Here is a 25,902-nt window from a genome sequence, read left to right as displayed (position 1 = left end):
TTGACGGTAGATTTCAGTTGTCGTGGTTATTTCGTTCTCACTTTTACTTTGTCACTATTATAAATTGCATGAGTTATGTTACGGGTCTCGTTACCATCTCTCCTAGACTGTCGGGCCAAAAGGGATTCGTAACAGCACTAATGAGACAAGGAGATCCCTACCGACCAATCCCTCCCTAACCCGGACGACGCTAACCCGGGAGGCCAAGGAAGGATTCTCAATGGGTGAATTGGGATTAAGTTTTGGCCAACCACTTCGTATCTTTTTCTTTTCAGGAGGATGCCAGAAGGAGGGAGTTGGAGCACCAATTCCTGACTCCCCCCAACAGCACAGAGAAGCCTGGAGAGACAATGGTCTGAAACTCTAAACTAACGCTTGGAAGATAACAGCAAAGAGCTGGCTCTGTCATTCTAATAGGCAAATACAGGACATGGTTCGTGGTTGATTATTAGGGACCAAAGGAATGACCAGTCTGCTTTGCACCAAGGGGTCCAGACCTGGCTGTTTTTGTCTGAGCTGGATGTCCAGCTCGTTTAATGAACATTTTTGCATAGGAGTCAGTATTTCATATGGTCAATTTGTATTTATTTTAATGTTATGGTTTGAATGAGGACCGTCATACGATTCAGTAATGGGGACAAGTTACCTCAACATATTATGGGTTTATTGGCCGGTGGTACTTGTGCTTAAATTGATCTTTAACTTTTTTGATTTTTAAATACACTGATTAATATACCAGAACATTAATGTGAAGTTATGAGTTTTCTGAATTGTATTTCTGGAAGATTCTATTCCTTTAAATCAATTGCAGAGTATGGCACTAACTACATGTACTCATTGGCCAGTTTATTAGGTACACCCATCTAGTGCCAAATCGACCTGACCTGTCATCGAGCACAGGACTGGCGCAAACTGGATTTTTTCGTTTGTCACACCGTTCTCTGTAAACCCTAGCCACTGTCGTGCGTGAAAAGCACATGAGGGTGGCTGTTTCTGAGATACTGGAACCAACGATCATACCATGCCCAGGTCACTTATTTTGCCCACTAATATTCAATTGAACAATAACTGAATGCCTGTGCCTGCCTGCCTTATAAAAAGCCACAGAGTGAACCATTTGTGTGAACGGGGTGGTGTACTTAACTGGCCCACTGAGTATTTTCTTGTATATGGGAGCAGAGGTAAAATCTGTGAACTTGAATACTTCTGAAAGGCTAATGTAACTTATTAAAGTGGTGCTGTTTGTTAAGCCATGGGATTACCATCTCTGAACACAGGGAATAAAACTGCTTACAGGTAATTGAGTACAAATGATGAACTGATACCTATTTATTTGAAAAAAAGTCTCCCACATGTTTGGTGGCCCGGTTTTATCTAAAAGTACAGTTTGGCCATAGCTTGCAGGAATTTCTTCTTTCTCTTCTGTGCAGCCAGCTGCAGAACTTCCTCGGGGTTACTGGCATTCAGCTCAGTCTGTCCAATCGCCTTGATCTGAGGAGAGAGCCTGTTTTAGTCCAGGAGTAAGCTTAATCTGTACGGGAAACCACCCCTAAGGTTTTGTCGATTGGGCTTTTTCCAGGCTCTCCAAAAGACACATGGCTGTTGACGGAGACGAGCCGTAGCGAATTAAGGTATTCAATGGAAATAGATTCTACTTACAGCAATTTGTCTCTTCTCGCTCTCACCCCTTTTATGGTGGATGTCTACACGCATGCACAGTCAAGGGGTAAACATTGTTTTAACTTGCCTGCTAATAATGCCTAAGTAAATAATTAAAGATTAAAGGATACGTGTGAGATATTCAAGGATGGTGACGTCCCAGATGTAGTCATAGAAGGAATCCATGGCATCGTGACTAAGATGGAACAAATAGGCCTATATTAGTCACAGGGCCATCCCTCCATCTCATCGCCTGGGTGTACAAGGCCCTCCCTCCCAATAAATTGTCATACCTGTTCTGTTCTTGAAGAGCTTTGAATGCTGTCATGTAGTCCACCTCCCTTAGAAACTGGCACAGAACTGCAACCTAATCAGCAAGACAACATGATCATAGCCTTCAAACATGTAACATTTACAAAGTTCAAATCTCAATAAGAACCATTATACACTTTCTGGAAAGAAGTCGGACCTGTGTGTGACAGTTCAGCATCGAACAACACTTGATCATTCTCTTTAGGACCTGCAAAGAAAAACGATCAGCGTCACAAATAATCCAGTGCTCTTGGGTGTTTAAACAAGAAAACACCAAGTCTGCGTGCCAAATGGTGCACTACTTTTGACCAGAGCCCTATGAGTTCCACTTGAAAACACCAGACGGTTTCTCTACCTGGTCAGTGTAGACATCAGGAGCCACAGCCTTGGTAAAGAAGTCAGAGCACACTGCCCCAGCCTGGAGGTAGAAATGCAATGCTGCAGAATACTGGTTGGTCACTGGGGAGACAAAATAGAGGACATTACTTGACTGTGACAACTAGCTACCCACTAAACTTGTTCTAGGATCTATACAGTGCATTCGGAAAGTATTTCAGACCCCTTGACTTTTTCCACATTTTGTTACGTTACAGCCTTATTCTAAAATTCCCCATAATGGCACAATAAAAAATGGTTTTAAGGTTTTGCTAATTTATAACACAGCTACTGAAATATTTCATAAGTATTCAGACCCTTTACTCAGTACTTTGTAGAAGCACCTTTGTCAGCGATTACAACCTTGAGTCCTCTTGGGTATGACGCTACAATCTTGGCACAGCTGTATTTGGGGAGTTGATCCCATCTTTCTCTGCAGATCCTCTCAAGCACTGTCAGGTTGGATGGGGAGCATTGCTGCACAGCTATTTTCAGGTGTCTCTAGAGATGTTTGATTGGGTTAAAGTCTGGGCTCTGGCTGGGCCAATCAAGGACATTCAGAGACTTGTCCTGAAGCCACTCCTGCGTTGTCTTGGCTGTGTGCTTAGGGTCATTGTCCTGTCGGAAGGTGAACCTTCGCCCCAGTCTGAGGTCCTGAGTGCTCTGGAGCAGGTTTTCATCAAGGATCGCTCTGTACTTTACTCTGTTTATTTTTCCACTCGATCCTGACTTGTCTCCCTTCCGCTGAAAAACATCCCCACAGCATGATGCTGCCACCACAATGCTTCACCGTAGGGATGGTCCCAGGTTTTCTCCAGATGTAACACTTAGCATTCAGGCCCATCTTGGTTTCATCAGACCAGAGAATCTTGTTTCTCATCGTCTGAGAGTCCTTTAGGTGCCTTTTGGCAAACTCCAAGGGAGCTGCTTCCATCTGGCCACTCTACCATAAAAGGCCTGATTGGTGGAATGCTGCAGAGATGGTTGTCCTTCTGGAAGGTTCTCCCATCGCCACAGAGGAGCTCTGTCTGAGTGACCATCGGGTTCTTGGTCACCTCCCTGACCGAGGCCCTTCTCCCCAGATTACTCAGTTTGGCTGGGCGGCCAGCTCTAGGAAGAGTCTTGATGGCCACTGTGTTCTTGGGGACCTTCAATGCTGCAGAAATGCTTTGGTACCCTTCCCCAGATCTGTGACTCAACACAATCCTCCGGTCTTTTGCTCTGACTTGCACTGTCAACTGTGGGACCTTATATAGACAGGTGTGTGCCTTTCCAAACCATGTCTAATCAATTGAATTTACCACAGGTGGACTCCAATCAAGTTATAGAAATTTCTCAAGTATGATCAATGGATGCACCTGAGCTCAATTTCGAGTCTCATAGCAGAGGGTCTCAATACTTATGTAAATAAAGTATTTATATTTGTCTAAATACCTGTTTTCGCTTTGTCATTATGGGGTATTGTGTGCAGATTGATTAGATTATTTTTCTCTCAATTTTAGATTATGGCTGTAACGTAGCAAAATGTGAAAAGTCAAGGTGTCTGAATATTTTCCAAATGCATTGTATATATATAGTGTACAAAACATTAACGTTTTCCTACTATTGAGTTGCACCCCGCTCCAACCTTTTTGCCCTCAGAACAGCCTCAATTCGTCTGGGCATTGACTCTACAAGGTGTCGAAAGCGTTCCACAGGGATGCTGGCCCATGACTCCAATGCTTCCCACAGGGTGGTGGACATTTGTGGATACACATGGGAAACTGTTGAGCGTGAAACCCAGCAGCGTTGCAGTTCTGGCACCTACTACCATACCCTGTTCAAAGGCAAATCTTTTGTCTGCCCATTCCCCCTCTGAATAGCACATACACAATCCATGAACAAAATGGGATCCGATTCCAGATCAGTACTACTCAGACACTTGATACATACACCCCCTGGTAAGGTTCTCTACCACCATTTGAGTGCTGCTTACCAAAGTAGATGTCGGCCTGCGTGATGAGCCAGGACTGGTTGTTGGGGTTCAGTGTAAGGGCGTAGGTCACAAGCTCTTTAACCGTCACAGCCACCGCCTCCACATCCACAGCCTGCATGCTAGAAGACAAACATTATCCACCACAGTAAATATAAACTCATACAGTGACAAGACTATCTTTTAGAAACTCAAATGGAACTCAATGGAAAATAGGACCATATTCTGTAGCCATATAGAACCAAACAGGTGTTCATACTTTGCCAGGGTTGATGGCCAAATGGCAAGGTATTCTGCTGTCACTTCATTGACAATATCATCCTGTAGAGAGATGCAAATTTGTTCAACCATGAGAGAACATGTTTCGTTATAGCCTGCACCAGTGTGCGGAATGTGGCCAAACCTACCCGCACTATGCTATGAAACCTCACGAAAAGTGAGATAAGGGTGGTCAGCACCAGTGGTTCCCGAAGCTTCTTGATGAATGTGATGAATCGGCTCCTAAAAATAATATGGGAAACGTCAGCAAGAAGGTGACTTAGCACATTGATATCTGCCTCAATTTTTAGTATAAACTGATGAGGACTAAGCCAGGTGAAGAAACCTGTAGTTCTAAAACAGTAGTTAACCTGAGTGTAATCATGTTTATTTGGTCATTGACTAACTATCACTACCAGCCTGTTTACCTTTGCAGGATGCCCATACTGGACTCTCTCTGTTTGATGAGGCTAACACGTCCGTCGCTGTTTCTCTTGTGCTGGTTCGACACACTGCAGATCTGGACTACCACCTCCCACAACTCTTTGGCTGTACGCCGGCTCTCTTTAGGACCCGGGAGCTCCTTACAGGTGGAGGCCAGGAGCTGACCCAGCTATTGGGGTCAAAAGGTGTGCCACAGGTGTAGAGCAAAGGATTTGAGTCCATCAACAGACCACAATTGGCACACAAGTAACATTGAATACTTCTCAATATCACAAAGCAATAACCAGTGTGGTAGTTTTGTGTGTCACAAATGTATTTATGATACGGTTCAGTCACAGAACACTGATGATAAACACATCTTATATCCTCTTCAGATAGATAGTGAGGTGTCGTGCAGTCTTTGAGAGGACTGTACCTTGATGTAGGGGTTGTTCATGACCAGCTGCTGGGGAACCTGCAGTGTCAGGTATTCATTCTCCCTCCAGTTCAACATGAAGGCCACACACTCCTCCCCTACTATCTGGCGCAGAGGGAGATCTGGAATGGCAAGAAACACACAGGACCATAGGACCATAGGCATACATAGAGTTGTGGCCAAATATATTGGCACCCTTTTCTTAATTACTTGAGAAAAATACAAATGTGTCAAATTTTCAACATTGCAGAAGCAATTTTGTTTCTGTAAACTTTAGTTTAGAATGGGCATGGGCAAAATCATTGGCACCCCAGAGATTGGTCACACAGCCTTTGGCCAAGGTAACTGCAGACAAACGCTTCTTGTAACCATCAATGAGATTGCTGCTCCTTTCTACTGGCAACTTGGCCCTCTTTTAGAAGCAAACTACTCTAATTCTTCAATGTTTGAGGGGTGCCCTACATCGACTGCTGTTTTGAGATAGCCATTTTATATTTAATTTCTTTAAATGTCCCTTTTCTCCCCAATTTCGTGATTACGATCTTGTCTCATCGCTGCAACTCCAATGGGCTCGGGAGAGGCGAAGGTCGAGTCATGCGTCCTCCGAAACATGACCCGCCAAACCGCGCTTCTTAAAACCCGCTCGCTTAACCCGGAAGCCAGCTGCACAGATGTGTTGGAGGAAACACCGTTCAACTGACGACCGAAGTCAGCCTGCAGGCGTGTGTTTGGGGGTCGTTGTCCTGCTTGAAGACTAGAATGTGTGCAAGACAACATGAAATCAGCAGATTATAACAAATGTTTTGGAGTGCAATGGTCAACCCAGGATCCCAAACCTGTGTCTCTGTTGAAGGTATTCCAGCAGGACAACAACCCAACACACATCAAATGCACCCTGGAATGGTTCAAGAACAAACATTGGACTGTCCTGGAGTGGCCAGCTAAGGATGAATCACATCCATAACCCATGGTGAGAGCTGAAAACAGCAATTGGTGGAGGGCACCTCCTCAAACATTGAAGAATTAGAGCAGTTTTCTGGAAAGAGCTCATTGATGGCTACAGGAAGCATTTGTGAACAGTCAAACTGTGTGCCCAAGAACTCTCTCTTTGGTGCCAAATATTCTACCAATGCCATTTGTCTTTATTTTTAAATTAAAATTCTAAACTGAAGTTTATTTTAAAAAATTGGTTCTACAATGTTGAAATTATTTCAATTTATTTCAGAAGAAATAGGGAATTATTTTTAAAAAGTGCAAGGGTGCCAATATATGTTGCCACAACTGTACATTATAGGACACTGATATGGCAAAATGCTGAGGGACCCGAGGCCTGAAATCAAACTTTCAATTCCATGTGCTTCCTTATTTATGCCTTGAACATTTCATGAGTAAAGTGATTGTTTCTCCATTCACCTACCATGTATCCTCATCTCCAGGTAGCCTCGCACCCTGCTGACCAGGTCGGGTGGGGGTCTGACATTGCTACCCTCAGCCACCCCAGTCTCATGGGCCCGCACCTCCAGAAGCAGCATCTCGTTTAGCATCACCTGCCTTAGCTTAGGAGAGAACTCAGTCACCAGCTCCAGACAGGCTGAGAAGAGCTGCCGCGTGTGGGCAAAGTCCTGGGATACCAACAACATTACAAATATGAGATCAACCCAAGTTCTTTATGGGCTGGCTTCCCCAGACAGATTAAGCCTATTCCTGGACTAAAAAGGAGAAAGCATTTCTTAGTCCAGGGTTAGGCCTAATCTTTGTCTGGGAAATGGGACCTACAAGTATTACAAAATCAAGGTTTGTTGACAAGGAATACATCCCATCTATCAACCAACAGTAACATTGTGTTGACCCATGAACTTCATATTCCATAATTCTCATGATTTTATGGAGAATTTGAAAGGGATAGACCTTTACAGTGATGCAGTGAAGCCCTTTGGCCATGAGGATGTACACCAGATCCTTGGTCAGGTTGTCTTTGATGTTGAGTATCACATTGATGTAATCTGGAGGAACTTCCCACTGTAGGGACAAGGAATAAAGTTTCAGGTAAGTATTATTCTAACAAAATCCCTGCTAACATTCAAAATAATAGGTGCTGTAGAAGCAGTCTGTGTCCAACTGTGGTGACCTTTGAACCCTGACCTTGTTGTTAACCCGCCAGAAGGGTCGTTCGGCCATGCTGTGCAGCTCAATTAGGATCTGCCGGATGCGGCGGGCGTCCAGGCAGAGGATGAGCTGCTGCTCCAGCTGTCCAATGTTGACACTGGCCGCAGCTGGGGAGCAACAGGGACAGAAGGACAGGCACAGGATCAGAGTGAAATGCACATCCATAACATAATACATGGGAAAGAAGACTGCATCACTCCTTGATGGGAGCTTTAGATTAACAAGAGGGCAAACTTTCAATGCAAGACAGGCAAGAAGTATGATAAATATAATCTACTAAATCACTGAATAACCCACATACTGGCCCCTACTCCTCCAGAGCTCTGAATACTTGAAGAACCCACATACTGGCCCCTACTCCTCCACCCCTGCCATACAGAGCTCTGAATACTTGCCGAAGTGATGTGTGGAGCCTGTGTTTAGCCAAACAGCAGTGCTAATGTAAACGCCACAAAAAAAGAAACGTCCCTTCATCAGTACCCTGTCTTTCAAAGATACAGATGGAAGTTCAAACACTTAGGTTGGAGTCATTAAAACTGATTTTTCAACCACTCCACACATTTCTTGTTAAGAAACTATAGTTTGGCAAGTCGGTTAGAACATCTACTTTGTGCATTCACTTAAATCATAATTCCAGTGGGTCAGAAGTTATACACTAAGTTGACTGTGCCTTTAAACAGCTTTGAAAATTCCAGAACATTATGTCATGGCTTTAGAAGCTTCTGCTAGGCTAATTGACACCATGAGTCAATTAGAGGTGAACCTGTGGATGCATTTCAAGGCCTACCTTGCTTGATATCATGGGAAGATCAAAAGAAATCAGCCAAGACCTCAGATTTGTTTTTGTTTTTGTTTTAGATCTCCACAACTCTGGTTCATCTGTACAAACAATAGTACGCAAGTATAAACACCATGGGACCAAGCATCCGTCATACGGCATGTTGTCCGGTCCTCTGGCAGTCTTTATGGGGGTGCCACAGGGTTCAATTCTCGGGCCGACTCTTTTCTCTGTATATATATCAATGATGTTGCTCTTGCTGCGGGCGATTCCCTGATCCACCTCTACGCAGACGACACCATTCTGTATACTTCTGGCCCTTCCTTGGACACTGTGCTATCTAACCTCCAAACGAGCTTCAATGCCATACAACACTCCTTCCGTGGCCTCCAACTGCTCTTAAACGCCAGTAAAACCAAATGCATGCTTTTCAACCGTTCGATGCCTGCACCCGCACACCCGACTAGCATCACCACCCTGGATGGTTCCAACCTAGAATATGTGGACATCTATAAGTACCTAGATGTCTGGCTAGACTAAACTCTCCTTCCAGACTAATATCAAACATCTCCAATCCAAAATCAAATCTAGAATCAGCTTTCTATTTCGCAAGAAAGCCTCCTTCACTCACGCCGCCAAACTTATCCTAGTTAAAACTGACTATCCTACCGATCCTCGACTTCGGCGATGTCATCTACAAAATGGCTTCCAATACTCTACTCAGCAAACTGGATGCAGTTTATCACAGTGCCATCCGCTTTGTTACTAAAGCACCTTATACCACCCACCACTGCGACCTGTATGCTCTGACCTGGCTCCAGGTCATCTACAAGTCCATGCTAGGTAAAGCTCCGCCTTATCTCAGTTCACTGGTCACGTTGGCAACATCCACCCGTAGCACTCGCTCCAGCAGGTGTATCTCACTGATCATCCCTAAAGCCAACACCTCATTTGGCCGCCTTTCCTTCCAGTTCTCTGCTGCCTGTGACTGGAACGAATTGCAAAAATCGTTGAAGTTGTAGACTTTTATCTCCCTCACCAACTTTAAACATCTGCTATCTGAGCAGCTAACCGATCGCTGCAGCTGTACATAGTCCCATCGGTAAATAGCCCTCCCAATATACCTACCTCATCCCCATACTGTTTTTATTGATTTACTTTTCTGCTCTTTTGCACCAGTATACGCTACCTGCACATGACCATCTGATCATTTATCACTCGTGTTAATCTGCTAAATTGTAATTATTCGCCTACCTCCTCATGCCTTTCGCACACAATGTATATAGACTTAACTTTTTTTCTTCTTTTCTCTTCTGTGTTATTGACTTGTTTATTGTTTACTCCATGTGTAACTGTGTTGCTGTCGGTTCACACTGCTATGCTTAATCTTGGCCAGGTCGCAGTTGTAAATTAGAACTTGTTCTCAACTAGCCTACCTGGTTAAATAAAAGGTGAAATAAAAACCTCTCAGGAAGGAGATGCATTTTGTCTCCTAGAGATGAACGTACTTGTGTGAAAAGTGCAGATCAATCCCAGAACAACAGTAAAGGACCTTGTGAAGATGCTGGAGGAAACAGGTACAAAAGTATCTATATCCACAGTAAAACGAGTCCTATATCGACATAACCTGAAAGGCCGCTCAGCAAGGAAGAAGCCACCACTCCAAAACCACCATATAAAAAGCCTGACTACGTTTTGCAACTGCACAAGATGGTACTTTTGGGGGAAATGTCCTCTGGTCTGATGAAACAAAAATAGAACTGTTTGGCCATAATGACCATTGTTATGTTTGGAGGAATAAGGGGGAGGCTTGCAAGCCGAAGAACACCATCCCAACATTGAAGCACGGGGGTGGCAGCATCATGTGGTGGGGGTGCTTTGCTGTAGGAGGGACTGGTGCACTTCACAAAATAAATGGCATCATGAGGCAGGAAAATTACGTGGATATATTGAAGCAACATCTCAAGACATCAGTCAGGAAGTTAAAGCTTGGTCACAAATGGACAATGACCCCAAGCATACTTCCAAAGTTGTGGCAAAATGGCTTAAGAACAACAAAGTCAAGGTATTGGAGTGACCATCAATCCTGTAGACAATTTGTGGGCAGAACTGAAAAAGCATGTGCGAGCAAGGAGGCTTACAAACCTGACTCAGTTACACCAGCTCTGTCAGGAGGAATGGACCAAAATTCACCCAGCCTATTGCGGGAAGCTTGTGGAAGGCTACCCGAAACATTTGACCCAAGTTAAACCATTTAAAGGCAATGCTACCAAATATTAATTGTGTCTGTAAACTTCTGACCCACTGGGAATGTGATGAAAGAAATAAAAGCTGAAATAAAATCACTCTACTCTTATTCTGACATTTCACATTCTTAAATGCCTTTCTACTGACTGAAAAACACCAAAAGAAAGATGCCCAGGGTGCCTGCTCATCTGGTGACCGTGCCATAGGTATGCTGTAAGGAGGCATGAAGACTGCAAGATGTGGCCAGGGCAATAAATTGCAATGTCCGTAATGTGAGACGCTTAAGACAGGGCTACAGGGAGACAGGACGGACAGCTGATCCAGGGCTTGTAGGCCTGTTGTAAGGCAGGTCCTCACCAGATATCACCGGCAACAACGTCGCCTATGGGCACAAACCCACCGTCGCTGGACCAGACAGAACTGGCAAAAAGTGCTCTTCAGTGAAAAGTTGCAGTTTTGTCTCACCAGGGGTGACGGTCGGATTCGAGTTTATCGTCGAAGGAATGAGCACTACACCAAGGCCTGCACTTGGGAGCGGAATCGATTTGGAGGTGGAGGGTCTGTGAAGGGTCTGTGTCTGGGGCGGTGTGTCACAGCATCATCGGACTGAGCTTGTTGTCATTGCAGGCAATCTCAACGCTGTGCATTACAGGGAAGACATCCTCATGTGGTACCCTTCCTGCAGGCTCATCCTGACATGACCCTCCAGCATGACAATGCCACCAGCCATACTACTCATTCTGTGCGTGATTTCCTACAAGACAGGAATGTCAGTGTTCTGCCATGGCCAGCGAAGAGCCCGGATCTCAATCCCACTGAACATGTCTGGGACCTGTTGGATCGGAAGGTGAGGGCTAGGCCATTCCCCACAGAAATGTCTGGGAACTTGCAGGTGCCTTGGTGGAAGAGTGGGGTAACATCTCACAGCAAGAACTGGCAAATCTGGTGCAGTCCATGAGGAGATGCACTGCAGTAAATAATGCAGCTGGTGGCCACACCAGATACTGACTGTTACTTCTGATTTTGAACCCCCCCTTTTATTCAGGGACACATTCAATTTCATTTAGTCACGTCTGTGGAACTTGTTCAGTTTATGTCTCAGTTGTTGAATCCTGTTATTTTCATACAAATATTTACACATGTTAAGTTTGCTGAAAATAAACACAGTTGACAGTGAGAGGACATTTTTTTTTGCTGAGTTTAGCAGCATACCTGGGATATCATAGAAGGAGGGCAGAGGCTTGGCACAGAGGTTGACCGTGGCTGACCTCTTCCTCATCTGCTCCACCAGGATCTTCCTATCCTCCTCCTTCAGCAGCTCCGTGAACAGCTTGTGGGCGGTCACCACGAACACCAGGTGGGGCTCTGCCAAGCTCTCACACAGGGTTCTGTATGGGAGTGGCGGCAATGATGTATAAAGATATTAATACATGTCTATGATGTGGAAGCATCAAATGTCCGGACAGGTATCAGCATTCGGCATACTGCTCACCATCAACAAGCTACACCAACACATTAGATCTGCAGTTATTACAAGCTTACAAAATGCCTCAAATCTAAGTTAATCAACTCAATTCTACGCACTTTAGAAAAATAACCATCTTCCTCTTGGATGTCTCTGATGAACGGTCCTTGTCTAATGACCTTGTGCATACCTGTAAGAGGAAACACAGTTTGAATGTAGATTAGTGTTTATAGATAGGAATTAAGTTTTCATTGAGAAGAGTGAGTTTGTTAGCATGGTTAAACCAGACTGAAACAATGGTGAGCACAGCATTTATTGTGGTTTAATCAGGCTATGAGTTTATAGTTCTACCTCTAGCATAAAGTCCACCACATGTTTCCTTGGCTTGTGGAGCAGCTGGTGAAAACGCACACTGAGGACCTCCCCTTGCAGGGCGTCTCGAACAGCGTTGCACACGCAAAGCTTGTGACACACTTCGTCCAGGCCCCTCTCCCTGTGTACATCATGTAAACAGAGCATTAACATAACACCGGCAAGCATTTAAACGTCTTAAAGCTGGGATTGCTTGCATGCTAACAAGACTGATGTGCCTCATTTTAATACATTTGGTTCTCCGAAAAATATTTACGCCTAAGACAGTGAAGTTGTGTATAGTACATGTCAAAGATACCATTTTTATTCTGGGTTGAATGCTTTAGCCACCAAGTGTTCTCACCCTTGCTGGACTTTGTGCAAAAACTCCCTCAGGACAGACTGTCTGAGGTGGTTGGGCAAGCTGAGGGACACGTTGTCTTTGATGAAAGCCTCTACAAGAGCCTGAGGAAAAGAGCCTTCAATTACTTCCGGTTACTGAGCAAAATGGTGTCATAGGAGTTTTGCTCATGCTGGTGCAAACGTTTAAAATGCAATTTCTATCGTACTTTTGACCATCTCTTAACTAATCACGAACAAGGATGAACACTGAAACAAGAGAAAACACTATATGTTGGACCTGACTACCAAGTCTTCAAATCAAGAAGAGGATGTCGCTTGCAGAAGACGTTCCCCACTAAACACTTTCTGTATTTGGGGTTACAGACACACACCTTCCCGGCATGGATGAGCCAGTTTAACTCTTCCTTATTTCGGGACAGCGTGGTGATCTAAAATACGCACTGATATATTTACTAGTGTCACAGTCAATGCCATCTTTACAGACATGGAATTATTCCAGATGAAATTCATCCAACTTCAGACTGAAAAACACAAAGGTAAACTAGGCTGTCACAACAAAATCACCCCACACAGACAATACAATGTAAACACAACACTGATGAAATCAGAACCTACGCAGATAACGCCTATGGGATTACGAATCATTTAGCCGAGATGGAAGATTATTCATGCAGCTCATCCTTACGCCTGTGGCTCCCCAGACTGTCATCCCGTGGGGTGATTGCCCTGGAGCGTGCACATCGCATCGACGCTGAACTAAAACCAGGCAGTGACAACCAACCGAGAACATTGATCTTCAGGATGCTCCCCTATACCTACAAAAAGGCCTTCATGGATGCATACAAAGCAGCTGGGTCACTCATGCAAAGCCTGAGAAAGAGCTAAACCACACTGTCTACTGTATCCTGCTAAGCTTAAAGTGTCCCACAACAAATCGACAGCTCCTATTCGACACTCCTGATGAGGCTCAGAAAGTCCTGCATATAGCCTTCAGAAAGCATTGACTGTCCTCATTGCACATGAACGAGCAATAGAAAACAGGAAACTGTAATAATCACGAGTCCTGCTTATCACTCCCATGGTTCCCTTCTATAGATTAGATAGATATATACTACCGGTCAAAAGATTTAGAACACCTGCTCGTTCAAGGGTTTCTTTATTTTTACTATTTTCTACAATGTAGAATAATAGTGAAAACATCAAAACTATGAAATAACACATTGAATCATGTAGTAACCAAAAGTGCTAAAACAAATGACAATATATTTTATATTTGAGATTCTTCAAAATAGCCACCTTTTGCCTTGACAGCTTTGCATTCTCTCCCCTATTTGACCTAGATACTTTGTGTGTATGCATTGATATACTTGTGCCTTTATTTTTTTTTTATATAGTTCTGTCCATGAGCTGTTCTTGTGTATTGATGTTCTGTATTATGTTTCATGTTTTGTGTGGACCCCAGGAAGAGTAGCTGCTGCTTTTTCAACAGCTAATGGGGATCCTAATAAAATACTAAAACCAGCTGCACCTGGAATGCTTTCCCACAGTCTTGAAGGAATTCCCACATATGCTGAGCACTTGTTAGCTGCTTTTTATTCACTCTGCGGTCCGACTCATCCCAAACCATCTCAATTTGGTTGAGGTTGGAGGCCAGGTCATCTGATGTAGCACTCCGTCACGCTCCTTCTTGGTCTAATGTCCATTGCTCGTGTTTCTTGGCCCAACCAAGTCTCTTCTTCTTATTGGTGTTTTTTAGTGGTTTCGTTGCAGCAATTCGACCATGAAGTCCTAATTCACACAGTCTCCTCTGAACAGTTGATGTTTAGATGTGTCTGTTACTTGAACTCAGTGAAACATTTATTCGGGCTGCAATTTCTGAGACTGGTAACTCCTAATTAACTTATCCTCTGCAGCAGAGGTAACTCTGGGTCTTCCTTTCTTGTGGCGGCCCTCATGAGAGCCAGTTTCATCATAGCGCTTGATGGTTTTTGCAACTGCACTTGTAGAAACTTTCAAAGTTCTTCAAAATGTTCCATATTGACTGACCTTCATGTCTTAAAGTAATGGATTGTCGTTTCTCTTTTATTCTTTGAGCTGTTCTTGCCATAATATGGACTTGGTCTTTTAACAAATAGGGCTATCTTCTGTATACCACCCCCACCTTGTCACAACACAACTGATAGGCTCAAACGCATTAACCTGTTGCGATGAGCAATCCCGTATCCGGGAGCGTAACTATAGCCTCAAGCTCATTACCATAACGCAACGTTAACTATTCATGAAAATCGCAAACGCATTAAGGAAATAAATTCCACAAATTAACAAGGAACACCTGTTAATTTAAATGCCTTCCAGTTGACTACCTCATGAAGCTGGTTGAGAGAATGCCAAGATTGTGCAAAGCGGTCATCAAAAATATACATTTGATTTGTTTAACACTTTTTGGGTTACTACATGATTCCATGTATTATTTCATAGTTTTGATGTCTTCAATACTACTCTACAATGTAGAAAATAGTAAAAATAAAGAAAAACCCTTGAATGAGTAGGTGTTGTAAAACTTTTCACCGGTAGTGTATGAAAAACATTTTAAATTGTGACATACTTTAACTCCTAGTGTCTGAATAATTTCCAAATGCACTGTGTGTTTCTCTTGATACAGAAGAACACAATAAGCTTTTTATTTTAAATATAAGGCTTGCTTGGCGTCCCCATATTGTGTCAGTATCAAAGGGACTCCCAACTCAGGTCTACCAGCTGGCGATCTTTTCTATTTAGTTTTTTCTGTTGGTTATGTTTATTTTAAACACTATAGAGTATGTACACTACCGTTCAAAAGTTTGGGGTCACTTAGAAATGTCCTGTTTTTGAAAGAAAAGCACATTACACTGTATTTATGATCAATTTGATGTTGACATTGTTAATGTTGTAAATTACTATTGTATGTGGAAACAGATTATTTTTTATGGAATATCTACATAGGCGTACAGAGACCCATTATCAGCAACCATCACTCCTGTGTTCCAATGGCACGTTGTGTTAGCTAATCCAAGTTTATCATTTTAAAAGGCTAATTGAGCATTAGAAAACCCTTTTGCAATTATGTTAGCACAGCTGAAAACTGTAGTCCTGATTAAAGAAGCAATAAAACTGGCCTTCTTTAGACTAGTTGAGTATCTGGAGCATCAGCATTTGTGGGTTCGATTACAGGCTCAAATGGCCACAAACAAAGACCTTTCTTCTGAAACTCGTCAGTCTATTCTTGTTCTGAGAAATAAAGGCTATTCCATACGAGAAATTGCCAAGAAACTGAAGATCTCGTACAACGCTGTGTACAACTCCCTTCACAGAACAGCGCAAACTGGCCCTAACCAGAATAGAAAGAGGAGTGGGAGGCCCCAGTGCACAACTGAGCAAGAGGACAAGTACATTAGAGTGTCTAGTTTGAAAAACAGACACCTCACAAGTCCTCAACTGGCAGCTTCATTAAATAGTACCCGCAAAACACCAATCTCAACATCAACAGTGGAGAGTTGAGGAGTTGTGAGGCGTCTGTTTCTCAAACTAGACATTAGAATGTACTTGTCCTCTTGCTCAGTTGTGCACCAGGACCTCCTACTCTTTCTATTCTGGTTAGAGCCAGTTTGCGCTGTTCTGTGAAGGGTCTAAACAATATTCTGTGTAACGTTTTTTCAAACACCCCTATCAAGAGAATTAAGTGTAGAGTACTTACGACGTTAGAAAAAAAAAATAAATGATTTTTGCCTTCCTACTTCCCGCTGATATCAATAGATTTCAGAACAAATTTTGTGAGAACTTTAAAAAAATGTGTTCATATTTGCGCCGAATACAACAGGTGTAGACATTACCGTGAAATGCTTACTTACAAGCCCTTAACCATCAATGCAGTTAAGAAAATATTTACTAAATAAACTAAAGGTAAATAAAATAACAATAACGAGGTTATGTACAGGGGATACAGTTACCGAGTCAATGTGCTGTGGTACAGGTTAGTCAATAATAGCCTACTCTTGTGCCCCATGGGAAAACAAAGTATGTTATAGTTAAGAGGAAACTTAATATGAAGGTGGGGGTATCTGGGGGAGACACTTAAGGTCCGTATTGTTATGCCTCTTACTATTAATGACAATGCTATGCTATGTGGCTCTGGGTTGGTAGGCTTTGAGAATGACATTTTAACAGACCGTTTTAATTTGGAAATACTGAAAACTATTAGTCTTTAATCTATTTTGTTTTGTCCTTTTTAATTTGTATGGTGTTTAGTTTGTGACTGTTTCCCCCCAATGAACTGTACATATTAATATTGTGAAACTGAAATTGTTTCGGACATGCAAGAAAAACAAATAAGTAATTGTTCACAAAATTACTGATTGTGTTTGTGTGGCTTTCAGTTCCTTAAATAATGCCTAAACCGCAGGAGAACATTTTTATACCATCATCAGCTGGGCATAGTCTACATTGGTGCTAACTTGTTTTTTTTCCTGTTGCTTTTTTGTTGTTGTTATGTTCTCAGGCTGACTGACCTGGTAGTTGTGAGTTCTGATGAGGCTGTTGATCTGTCCGTAGGGGTTTAGCTGGGTGTCACTGGGGTCCAAGGCTCCAGTCAGGGCCCTGCAGGCGTTCCAGTACCCAGCAAGACGCTTCTCATCCAGGTGAACGTGAAGCGTCAAGTCGAACTGCAATACAAGAACAGCAGAGCTACAATGGTGAACATCATTAACACAAAAACTCATATCAAATTGAATCAAAGTCAGACCAAATGTATGATATGTTTGAATATATTTTAGTGCTAGAGACCATGAAACTACCAAAGCAAAATATATCAACGTCTGTGGCTACTTAATACTGGTAATACTGTACCTTCAACAGCAACTCTCGTGTTTGTTGAAAATGCTCTCTAGCCTTCTCATATGCCAGTTGGTCTGAGCAGCCTTGTTGAAAGAAAATACCTCCCAAATCATAATGCACCTGTAGAACACAATACGTTTTTTTACCAAGAGCTTGAGCTCTGTGAGCCGTTCTCTCTGGCCATACTGCATCTTCTATTTTTATTTTACTAGGCAAGTTAGTTAAGAACAAATTCTTATTTTCAATGACGGCCTAGGAACAGTGGGTTAACTGCCTGTTCAGGGGCAGGACAGATTTGTACCTTGTCAGCTCGGGGATTTGAACTTGCAACCTTCCGGTTACTAGTCCAACGGTCTAACCACTCGGCTACCCCATAAGTAGTCTACCCATATAGAACTTCAATAGGACATATATTAAACAATAATTATATACAGTACCAGTCAAAAGTTTGGACACCTACTCATTCCAGGGTTTTTCTTTATTTTTACTATTTTCTACATTGTAGAATAACAGTGAAGACATCGAAACTATGAAATAACATATGGAATCATGTAGTAACCAAAAAAGTATTAAAAATCAAAATATATTATACTTGAGATTCTTTAAAGTAGCCACACTTTGCCTTGATGACAGCTCTGCACACTCTTGGCATTCTCTCAACCAGCTTCATGAGGTAGTCACCTGGAATGCAATGGAGCTGGAGAAGGCTGACGTTGTACGTGTCCCCAACCAATTGTGTTTGTTTTGTTCGTTTGCATTGTTCGTAACTTATTTTGAACATAATGTTGCCGCTATCGTCTCTTATGACCGAAAATAACTTCTAGAAATCATGACCGCGATTACTCATCACAGACTGGCAGAATCCTTTCTTTCCTTTAACGAGTCTGACATATCGCTTTCTTGGGAAACAGCACAGATTCGATTGATTTGGGTGAAGAGGAGGTGGAGAAAAAGGGGCCAGAGGGCGGACTGCCTTCTGAGAATTCGTAGGCGATCTAATAAACCTTCACTTACTTCCATTCTGCTAGCAAACGTGCAATCTTTGGAGAATAAAATCGATGACCTACGCGGAAGATTAAACTACCAACGGGACATTTAAAACTAATATCTTATGCTTCATGGAGTTGTGGCTGAACGACGACGCTCAAAATACAGCTGGTTGGTTATACCCTGTACTGGCAGGATAGAACAGCGGTGTCTGGTAAGGGGCGGCAGACTACATATTCTTGTAAATAACAGCTGGTGCATGATATCTAAGGAAGTCTCGAGTTATTGCTCGCCTGAGGTTGAGTATATCATGATAAGCTGTATACCACACTATCTACCTAGAGAGTTTTCATCTGTATTTTTCAGAGCTGTTTACATACCACCACAGACTGAGGTTGGCACTAAGACAGCATTGAATGAGCTGTATTCTGCCATAAGCAAACAGGAAAACGCTCACCCAGAGGTGACGCTCCTACTGGACCACCTTTACTCCGCACACAGAGATGTGTCCGTATGTGAACTACAGTGACCGCATGTACATAACCCAACCAGAAGCCATGGATTACAGGCAACATCCGCACTGAGCTAAAGCTGCCGCTTTCAAGGAGCAGGACCCTAACCCGGAAGCTTAAAAGAAATCCCAATATGCCCTCCAACGAACCAAACAGGCAAAGCATCAACACAGGACTAAGATCGAATCGTAGCATACTGTCTCTGACGCTAGTCTGATGTGGCAGGGCTTGCAAACCATTAGACTACAAAAGGGAAGCACAGCTGACAGCTGCCCAGTAACACAAGCCTACCAGACGAGCTAAACAACTTCTATGCTCGCTTCAAGACAAATAACACTGAAACATGCATAAGAGCACAAGTTGTTCAGGTAGATTGTGATCACGCTCTCCGCAGCTGATGCGAGTAAGACCTTTAAACAGGTCAACATTCACAAGGCCGTTGGGCCAGACGGATTACCAGGACGTGAACTGCGAGCATGCGCTGACCAACTGGCAAATGTGTTCACTGACATTTTTAACTTGTCCGAGTCTGTAATACAAATATGTTTTAAGCAGACCACCATAGTGCCTGTGCCCAAGAACACTAAGGTAACCTGCCTACATGACTACCAACCTGTAGCACTCACGTCTGTAGCCATGAAGTGCTTAGAAAGGCTAGCCATGGCTCAAATCAACACCATTATCCCGGAAACCCTAGACCCACTCCAATTTGCATACCGCACCAACAGATCTGCAGATGATGCAATCCATATTGCACTCCACACTGCCCTTTCCCACCTGGACAAAAGGAACACCTATGTGAGAATGCTATTCATGAACTACAGCTCAGCGTTCAACACCATAGTGCCCTCAAAGCTAAGGACCTTGGGACTAAACATCTCCCTCTGCAACTGGATCCTGGACTTCCGGACCAGCCACCCCCAGGGTGGTAAGGTAACAACACATCCGCCATGCTGATCCTCAAAACAGGGGCACCTCAGGGGTGCATGCTCAGTCCCCTCCTGTACTCCCTGTTCACGCATGACTGCACGGCCAGGCACGACTCCAACACCATCATTAAGACAGCCTATAGGGAGAAGGTCAAAGACCTGGCCATGTGGTGCCAGAACAACAACCACCCCCTCAACGTGATCAAGACAAAGGAGATGACTGTGGAGAACAGAAAAAGAGGACCGAGCACACTCCCATTCTCATCGACGGGGCTGCAGTGGAGCAGGTTGAGAGCTTCAAGTTCCTTGGCGTCCACATCAAAAAACTAACATGGTCCAAGCACATCAAGACAGTCGTGAAGAGGTCACAACAAAACATATTCCAGGAGACTGAAAAGATTTGGCATGGGTCCTAAAAAGGTTCTACAGCTGCACCATTGAGAGAAACCTGGTTGCATCACTGCCTAGTATGGCAACTGCTCGGCCTCTGATCGCAAGGCACTACAGAGGGTAGTGCGAACAGCCCAGTACATCACTGGGGCCAAGCTTCCTGCCATCCAGGACCTCTATTCCAAGCGGTGTCAGAGGAAGGCCCTAAAAATGGTCAAACACTCCAGCCACCCTTGTCATGGACCTAGTATTTGAGGCTTCTAAACAACTTCTACCCCTTCTAAGCCATAAGACTCCTGAACATCTAATCAAATCGCTACCCAGACAATTTGCACCCCCCCTCCCCTAATTTTACAATGCTGCTACTCTGTTTTTACCATCTATGCATAGTCACTTTAATAACTCTACCTACATATACATAATACCTCAACTAACTGGTGCCTCTACACCGGTACCCCCCTGTAAATAGTCTCGCTAGTTATTTTTACTGCTGGTCTTTAATTACTTGTTAATTTTATTTCTTATCCGTATTTTTTGTAACTGCATTGTTGGATAGGGGCTCGTAAATAAGAATCGCTCTGTTGTATTCGGCGCATGTGACTAATACAATTGCATTTCAATTAACAGGTGTGCCTTGTTAAAAGTTAATGTGTGGAATTTATTTCCTTCTTCATGCGTTTGAGCCAATTAGTTGTGTTGTGACAAGGTATACAGAAGATCCATTTTATGTACAGCTCAAATAAGCAAAGAGAAATGACAGTGAAAGACATGAAGGTCAGTCAATCAGGAAAATGTCAAGAGGTTTCCTCAAGTGCATTCGCAAAAACCATCAAGGGCTTTGATCAAACGGTCTCTCATCAGGACCGCCACAGGAAAGGAAGACCCAGAGTTACCTCTGCTGCAGAGTTCATTAGAGTTACCAACCTCAGAGATTACAGCCCAAAAAAACAGACACATGTCAAGATCAACTGTTCAGAGGAGACTGCGTGAATCAGGCCTTCATGGTCAAATTGCTGCAAAGAAACCACTACTAAAGGACACCAATAACAAGAAGAGACTTGTTTGGGCCAAAAAAAACAGGATAAATGGACATCAGACTGGTGGAAATCTGTCCATTGGTCTGATAAGTCCAAAGTTGAGATTTTGGTTCCAACTGCTGTGTATTTGTGCGACGCAGAGTAGGTGAATGGATGATCTCTGCATGTGTGGTTCCCACCGTGAAGCATGGAGGAGGAAGTGTGATGGTGCTTTGCTGGTGACACTGTCTGTGATTTATTTAGAATTAAAAGGCACACTTAACCAGCATGGCTACCACAGCATTCTGTAGCGATACACTATCCCATCTAGTTTGCGACTATCATTTGTTTTTCAACAGGAAAATTACCCAACGCCTCCAGGCTATGTAAGGGCTATTCAACCAAAAGGGAGAGTGATGGAGAACTGACCCAAATGAGATGGTTTGGGATGAGTTGGACCGCAGGGTGGAGGAAAAGCAGCCAACAAGTGCTCAGCATATGTAGGAACTCCTTCAAGACTGTTGGAAAAGCATTCCAGGTGAAGCTGGTTGAGAGAATGCCAAGAGTGTGCAAAGCTGTCATCAAGGCCTTGAAGAATCTCAAATATAAAATCTATTTTGATTTGTTTAACACTTTTTTGGTTACTACATGATTCCATGTGTGTTTTTTCATAGTTCTGATGTCTTCACTATTATGCTACAATGTAGAAAATAGTAAAAATAAAGAAAAACCCTTTAGGCTGGTACTGTATATAATATGGTAATTTAATAGTCTCTGTGAGTCTACCCACCTGACAGTGCAGCTCATCAGCACTGATCCTAAGGCCTGCTGTGGAGGACTCCGTTTCTCCGTTAGCAGTACTGGGGTCAGCAGCCAGCAGGTCCAGAGTCCTCAGGGTGTGGATGTAGAAGTCCTTCTTCAGACCAAGAGATCCCTCCAACACCATGATAGAGTCCGCTGCCTGCTCTTTCAGCTGCAATAGGAGACAGTGACACAGCACCATGTAATCCCTCATGTTTTAAAATGGTGTTCCGTTGTCTAATATGTCCTGAGGAAAATACCAGACTCACCACGCTCAGGATATTTTCAGTCAACTCTTTCTCCTGCTGCACAACATTCAACCTATAGACAACATGGAAAAGGAATGTAATGCTGTACTGATAAAAATCCTGTCATACCTACAGCAATACCAATTTAGTTCTGAAAGCAGAAGGAGAACCAAATAACCTACATGTTCATCTGATGAGGCCCGGGTTTTGTCTGTTTTTCTGGAAAACTACTTAACACAATGGTTCGTATGGCCCTTTGAGAGACAAAATACGGATACAATTATTAGAACTGACAGAATTATGTCAAGCTGGTGGTCTATTATACAGTACAATCAATCCTCCTCTGCAGAAAGTTCTCCCCAGTGCCCATTCTCACCAGCGGTTGTAGATGATGACAGCCATGGCAGTGGTGGGAGGCAAGGTGGACAGATCCAGGTCAACATGTTTCACTCCAGGTGGAACCTTACTCACACACAGTAGCTCATTCAGCAGCATGTTCAACACAGGAATAGTCAAGCTGGAGAGAAAAAGGATGTGTCAATTCAATGAAACACGTACATAAAAACAAACAAAAACCACACTACTATTCTAGCTTTTCAGGGTAATGGAATAACAACAAATTCTCAAATAAAAAGAGTCACTGCAAACGTTTCTACATCACACTCACCCTTTCTCCAATACATCTAGATCCCACTTCAAGTGTGCTGCTACTTTAAGAGCCAACAGCTTCAGAGTGCGGTTCCTGCGGTTGTCTGCAGGAGGCTGGACTTGGTTCTGCTCATTCACAGAGGGCTTGGCCGCTTGTTCAAGGAACTGGATGACAAGCTGCACTGGAACAGGATCTGAAGGAAGGAAACATATATATACACGTTTTCAATCAAACAAACCAGTCGAGTTTGAGTTGAACTAAGTTCAATCACTGCTACCAATATGGTTATGCCAATCAGATCAGGACCAATATTCAGAGAGGATTCTCTGTCTTTCGCTCAGCAGACCTGGATGGGACTTCTGGAGGTGGTTCTCCAGCAGCATCTCATCCAGGAGAAACTCGAACCAGGAGGTCTGAGGAGGAGTGCTCGGCCGGCTGCCGCTCACAGCCACACGGTCTGCCGCCTCTGCACTCATCTCCACCTGTCAGTGTTACACAGTCTTGGTTACACTTAGGCTATTCATAGATGGCAATAATATTCACGAAGGCATCTTCCATCAAGGGGGGAGGATCTTTATTTTATTTTTTTTATTTTACCTTTATTTAACCAGGCAAGTCAGTTAAGAACAAATTCTTATTTTCAATGACGGCCTGGGAACAGTGGGTTAACTGCCTGTTCAGGGGCAGAACGACAGATTTGTACCTTGTCAGCTCGGGGGTTTGAACTCGCAACCTTCCGGTTACTAGTCCAGCGCTCTAACCACTAGGCTACCCTGCCGATTAGGTTAGGGTTCCCACACGGCCATATTTCCACGTTACAATGCTTGTTCACGGAAGACAGAGGCGATCGACCACCTGTACTCATTATCTAGCGGGCTCCGAAAACCTGTGTAATGGAAGGATGCCAGAAAAGTGTTGTAACTAAAAAAAATATACTGTCAGCTGCAACTGTTAAACCGGTTCCAACAGTGTACAGTAACTGCATGTTTCGCATTTGTGAAATTATTTTTACATGATGTGAAAGTAGGGGATTTATGTTTTCAAAACCATATCGCAAGAGAGTCTAACATTTCTAAATGTTAAAACAGAGAGTGTCTGGATTGTAGTCCCCGTGGTCCCAGCGGTGGGCAATACTTACATCTGAGAACCCTAGGGATAAGATAGAATGCTTCCTTGGTTTCTGGAGAGCAAGGTTACATGATGCTTACATTTACATTTTTAAGAAGCTAACAATGCTTGTTAGAAATTTCACCACAAAGCACTGAAATAAATCTTCAATAAGCAACAAAAAAAATGCAATTTCATATTGAATTTAAATGACCTAATCTCCTAAATTATAATGGAATTGATCCCAATTTAAAATAAATTCACTGGTTTGCCAGAAATAGTAGTTCCCTTTTGATCCCAACCGGGACTTCGGAAGTGCAGGGAATTCGAAAGTTTAGCAACCTGAATCCTGTAGCTCTGACACGTTCGTTCACTACACCCTGGACCAGATACTTAACACAGCCACAGAGTCATAAACCCCGCCTATATCTACAATTTATCTTCTTAAAATCAGATTTTAAACCCAACGACAATATAACCTTACACCCAACCTCAAATTAAAAACAAATGTTTGTTTTCTGAAATATTTACGATATAGCCAAATTGATTGTGGCTGTGCTATCTAGTGGAAACACTGGACCCAGAGCTACCAACTCTGCAAGCTCACTTCTCCAAAACGCGAACTAGCAGCTAAGTAACCACATTTCCAATGGATATGAAACAGTACATCCAAAACCAGTCTAACTTAAGTAATACAAATATCAAAATCCTAAAGAAACTAAGCTAAAGAGAAAAACATCTGATGAGGTTCACAATCAAGCAAACAAAAGTTAGCTGGCTAGCTATCTAAACTAATGTTAGCAGCTAGCGGTTGATACTAGCTAGGTGGGTCTCCCTAATATTATCAAGCTGGCAAATGTAAATGCATGAGTTTACCTTTTTTGAGTTTGCAATTCTAAAAATATTCAGAAAGGTTTAATGTTTTGACAACTAACGTTAGCTAGCTTACTCCAAGATGTTTCTAATGATTTGATTTGCTCAATAAACATTTCTGACGTCATATCCGGATCCGCTCCAATCATGAACGTGGTTATCCTGCACCCTTTTTGCGCATCGTGCACTTGCATTTGTACTTTATCTGGCAGTCTTCACAAATTGTAGATGTTTGCCTAATCTTCCTGTTCATCTACCTATTTGTTAGTTTAAAAAAATATGGAAATATATAACAAGCTATTACATAACTCCATGGACAGTTTGGATTAACTTTATTATGCCAGTAACATATTTTCTTCAATTCAAATTACTACAACCAAAAACAATTTCCAGGCAGACTGATGAATAGTCTGACATTTGTTTGACAAGTCTAGTCCAATACCTCCAGTGGTGGACCACTGATACAGATTTACATAATGCTGTGGTCCATATGACTGAAAATGTAATTCCTCCATCTGTGGGTTCATCATACACTACATTACCAAAAGTATGTGGACACCTACTCGTCAAACATCTCATTCCAAAATCATGGGCATTAATATGGAGTTGGTCCCCCCTTTCTGCTATAACAGCCTCCACTCTTCTTGGAGAGCTTCCCACTAGATGTTGGAACATTGTTGAGGGGATTTGTTTCTATTCAGCCACAAGCGCAATAG

At 43.0% G+C, this 25,902-nt stretch overlaps 1 protein-coding gene across 1 annotated transcript; it reads right to left on the bottom strand.

Moving 5' to 3' along the window:
- Positions 1-1,300: 1,300 nt before the first annotated feature.
- ints8 (integrator complex subunit 8) lies at positions 1,301-25,336 on the bottom strand. Its single transcript, XM_021571707.2, has 27 exons — positions 25,190-25,336; positions 23,553-23,688; positions 23,225-23,399; positions 22,934-23,074; positions 22,740-22,811; positions 22,579-22,630; positions 22,299-22,481; positions 17,687-17,794; positions 17,350-17,502; positions 12,807-12,907; positions 12,443-12,584; positions 12,211-12,281; positions 11,839-12,014; positions 7,578-7,708; positions 7,344-7,454; positions 6,853-7,057; positions 5,436-5,557; positions 5,005-5,189; positions 4,726-4,819; positions 4,578-4,639; positions 4,322-4,440; positions 2,327-2,430; positions 2,129-2,179; positions 1,953-2,026; positions 1,791-1,855; positions 1,660-1,703; positions 1,301-1,491 (listed from the first exon to the last, which is right to left on the bottom strand). Exons 2-27 carry the CDS (start codon positions 23,680-23,682, stop codon positions 1,375-1,377), a joined length of 2,988 nt encoding a protein of 995 aa, XP_021427382.1. The 5' UTR covers positions 23,683-23,688; positions 25,190-25,336; the 3' UTR covers positions 1,301-1,374.
- Positions 25,337-25,902: the final 566 nt, after the last annotated feature.

Source organism: Oncorhynchus mykiss, chromosome 18 (genome assembly GCF_013265735.2).
Source record: "Oncorhynchus mykiss isolate Arlee chromosome 18, USDA_OmykA_1.1, whole genome shotgun sequence".
Lineage (NCBI taxonomy): Eukaryota > Metazoa > Chordata > Actinopteri > Salmoniformes > Salmonidae > Oncorhynchus > Oncorhynchus mykiss.
This window is presented reverse-complemented; position numbering and strand designations above follow the sequence as displayed.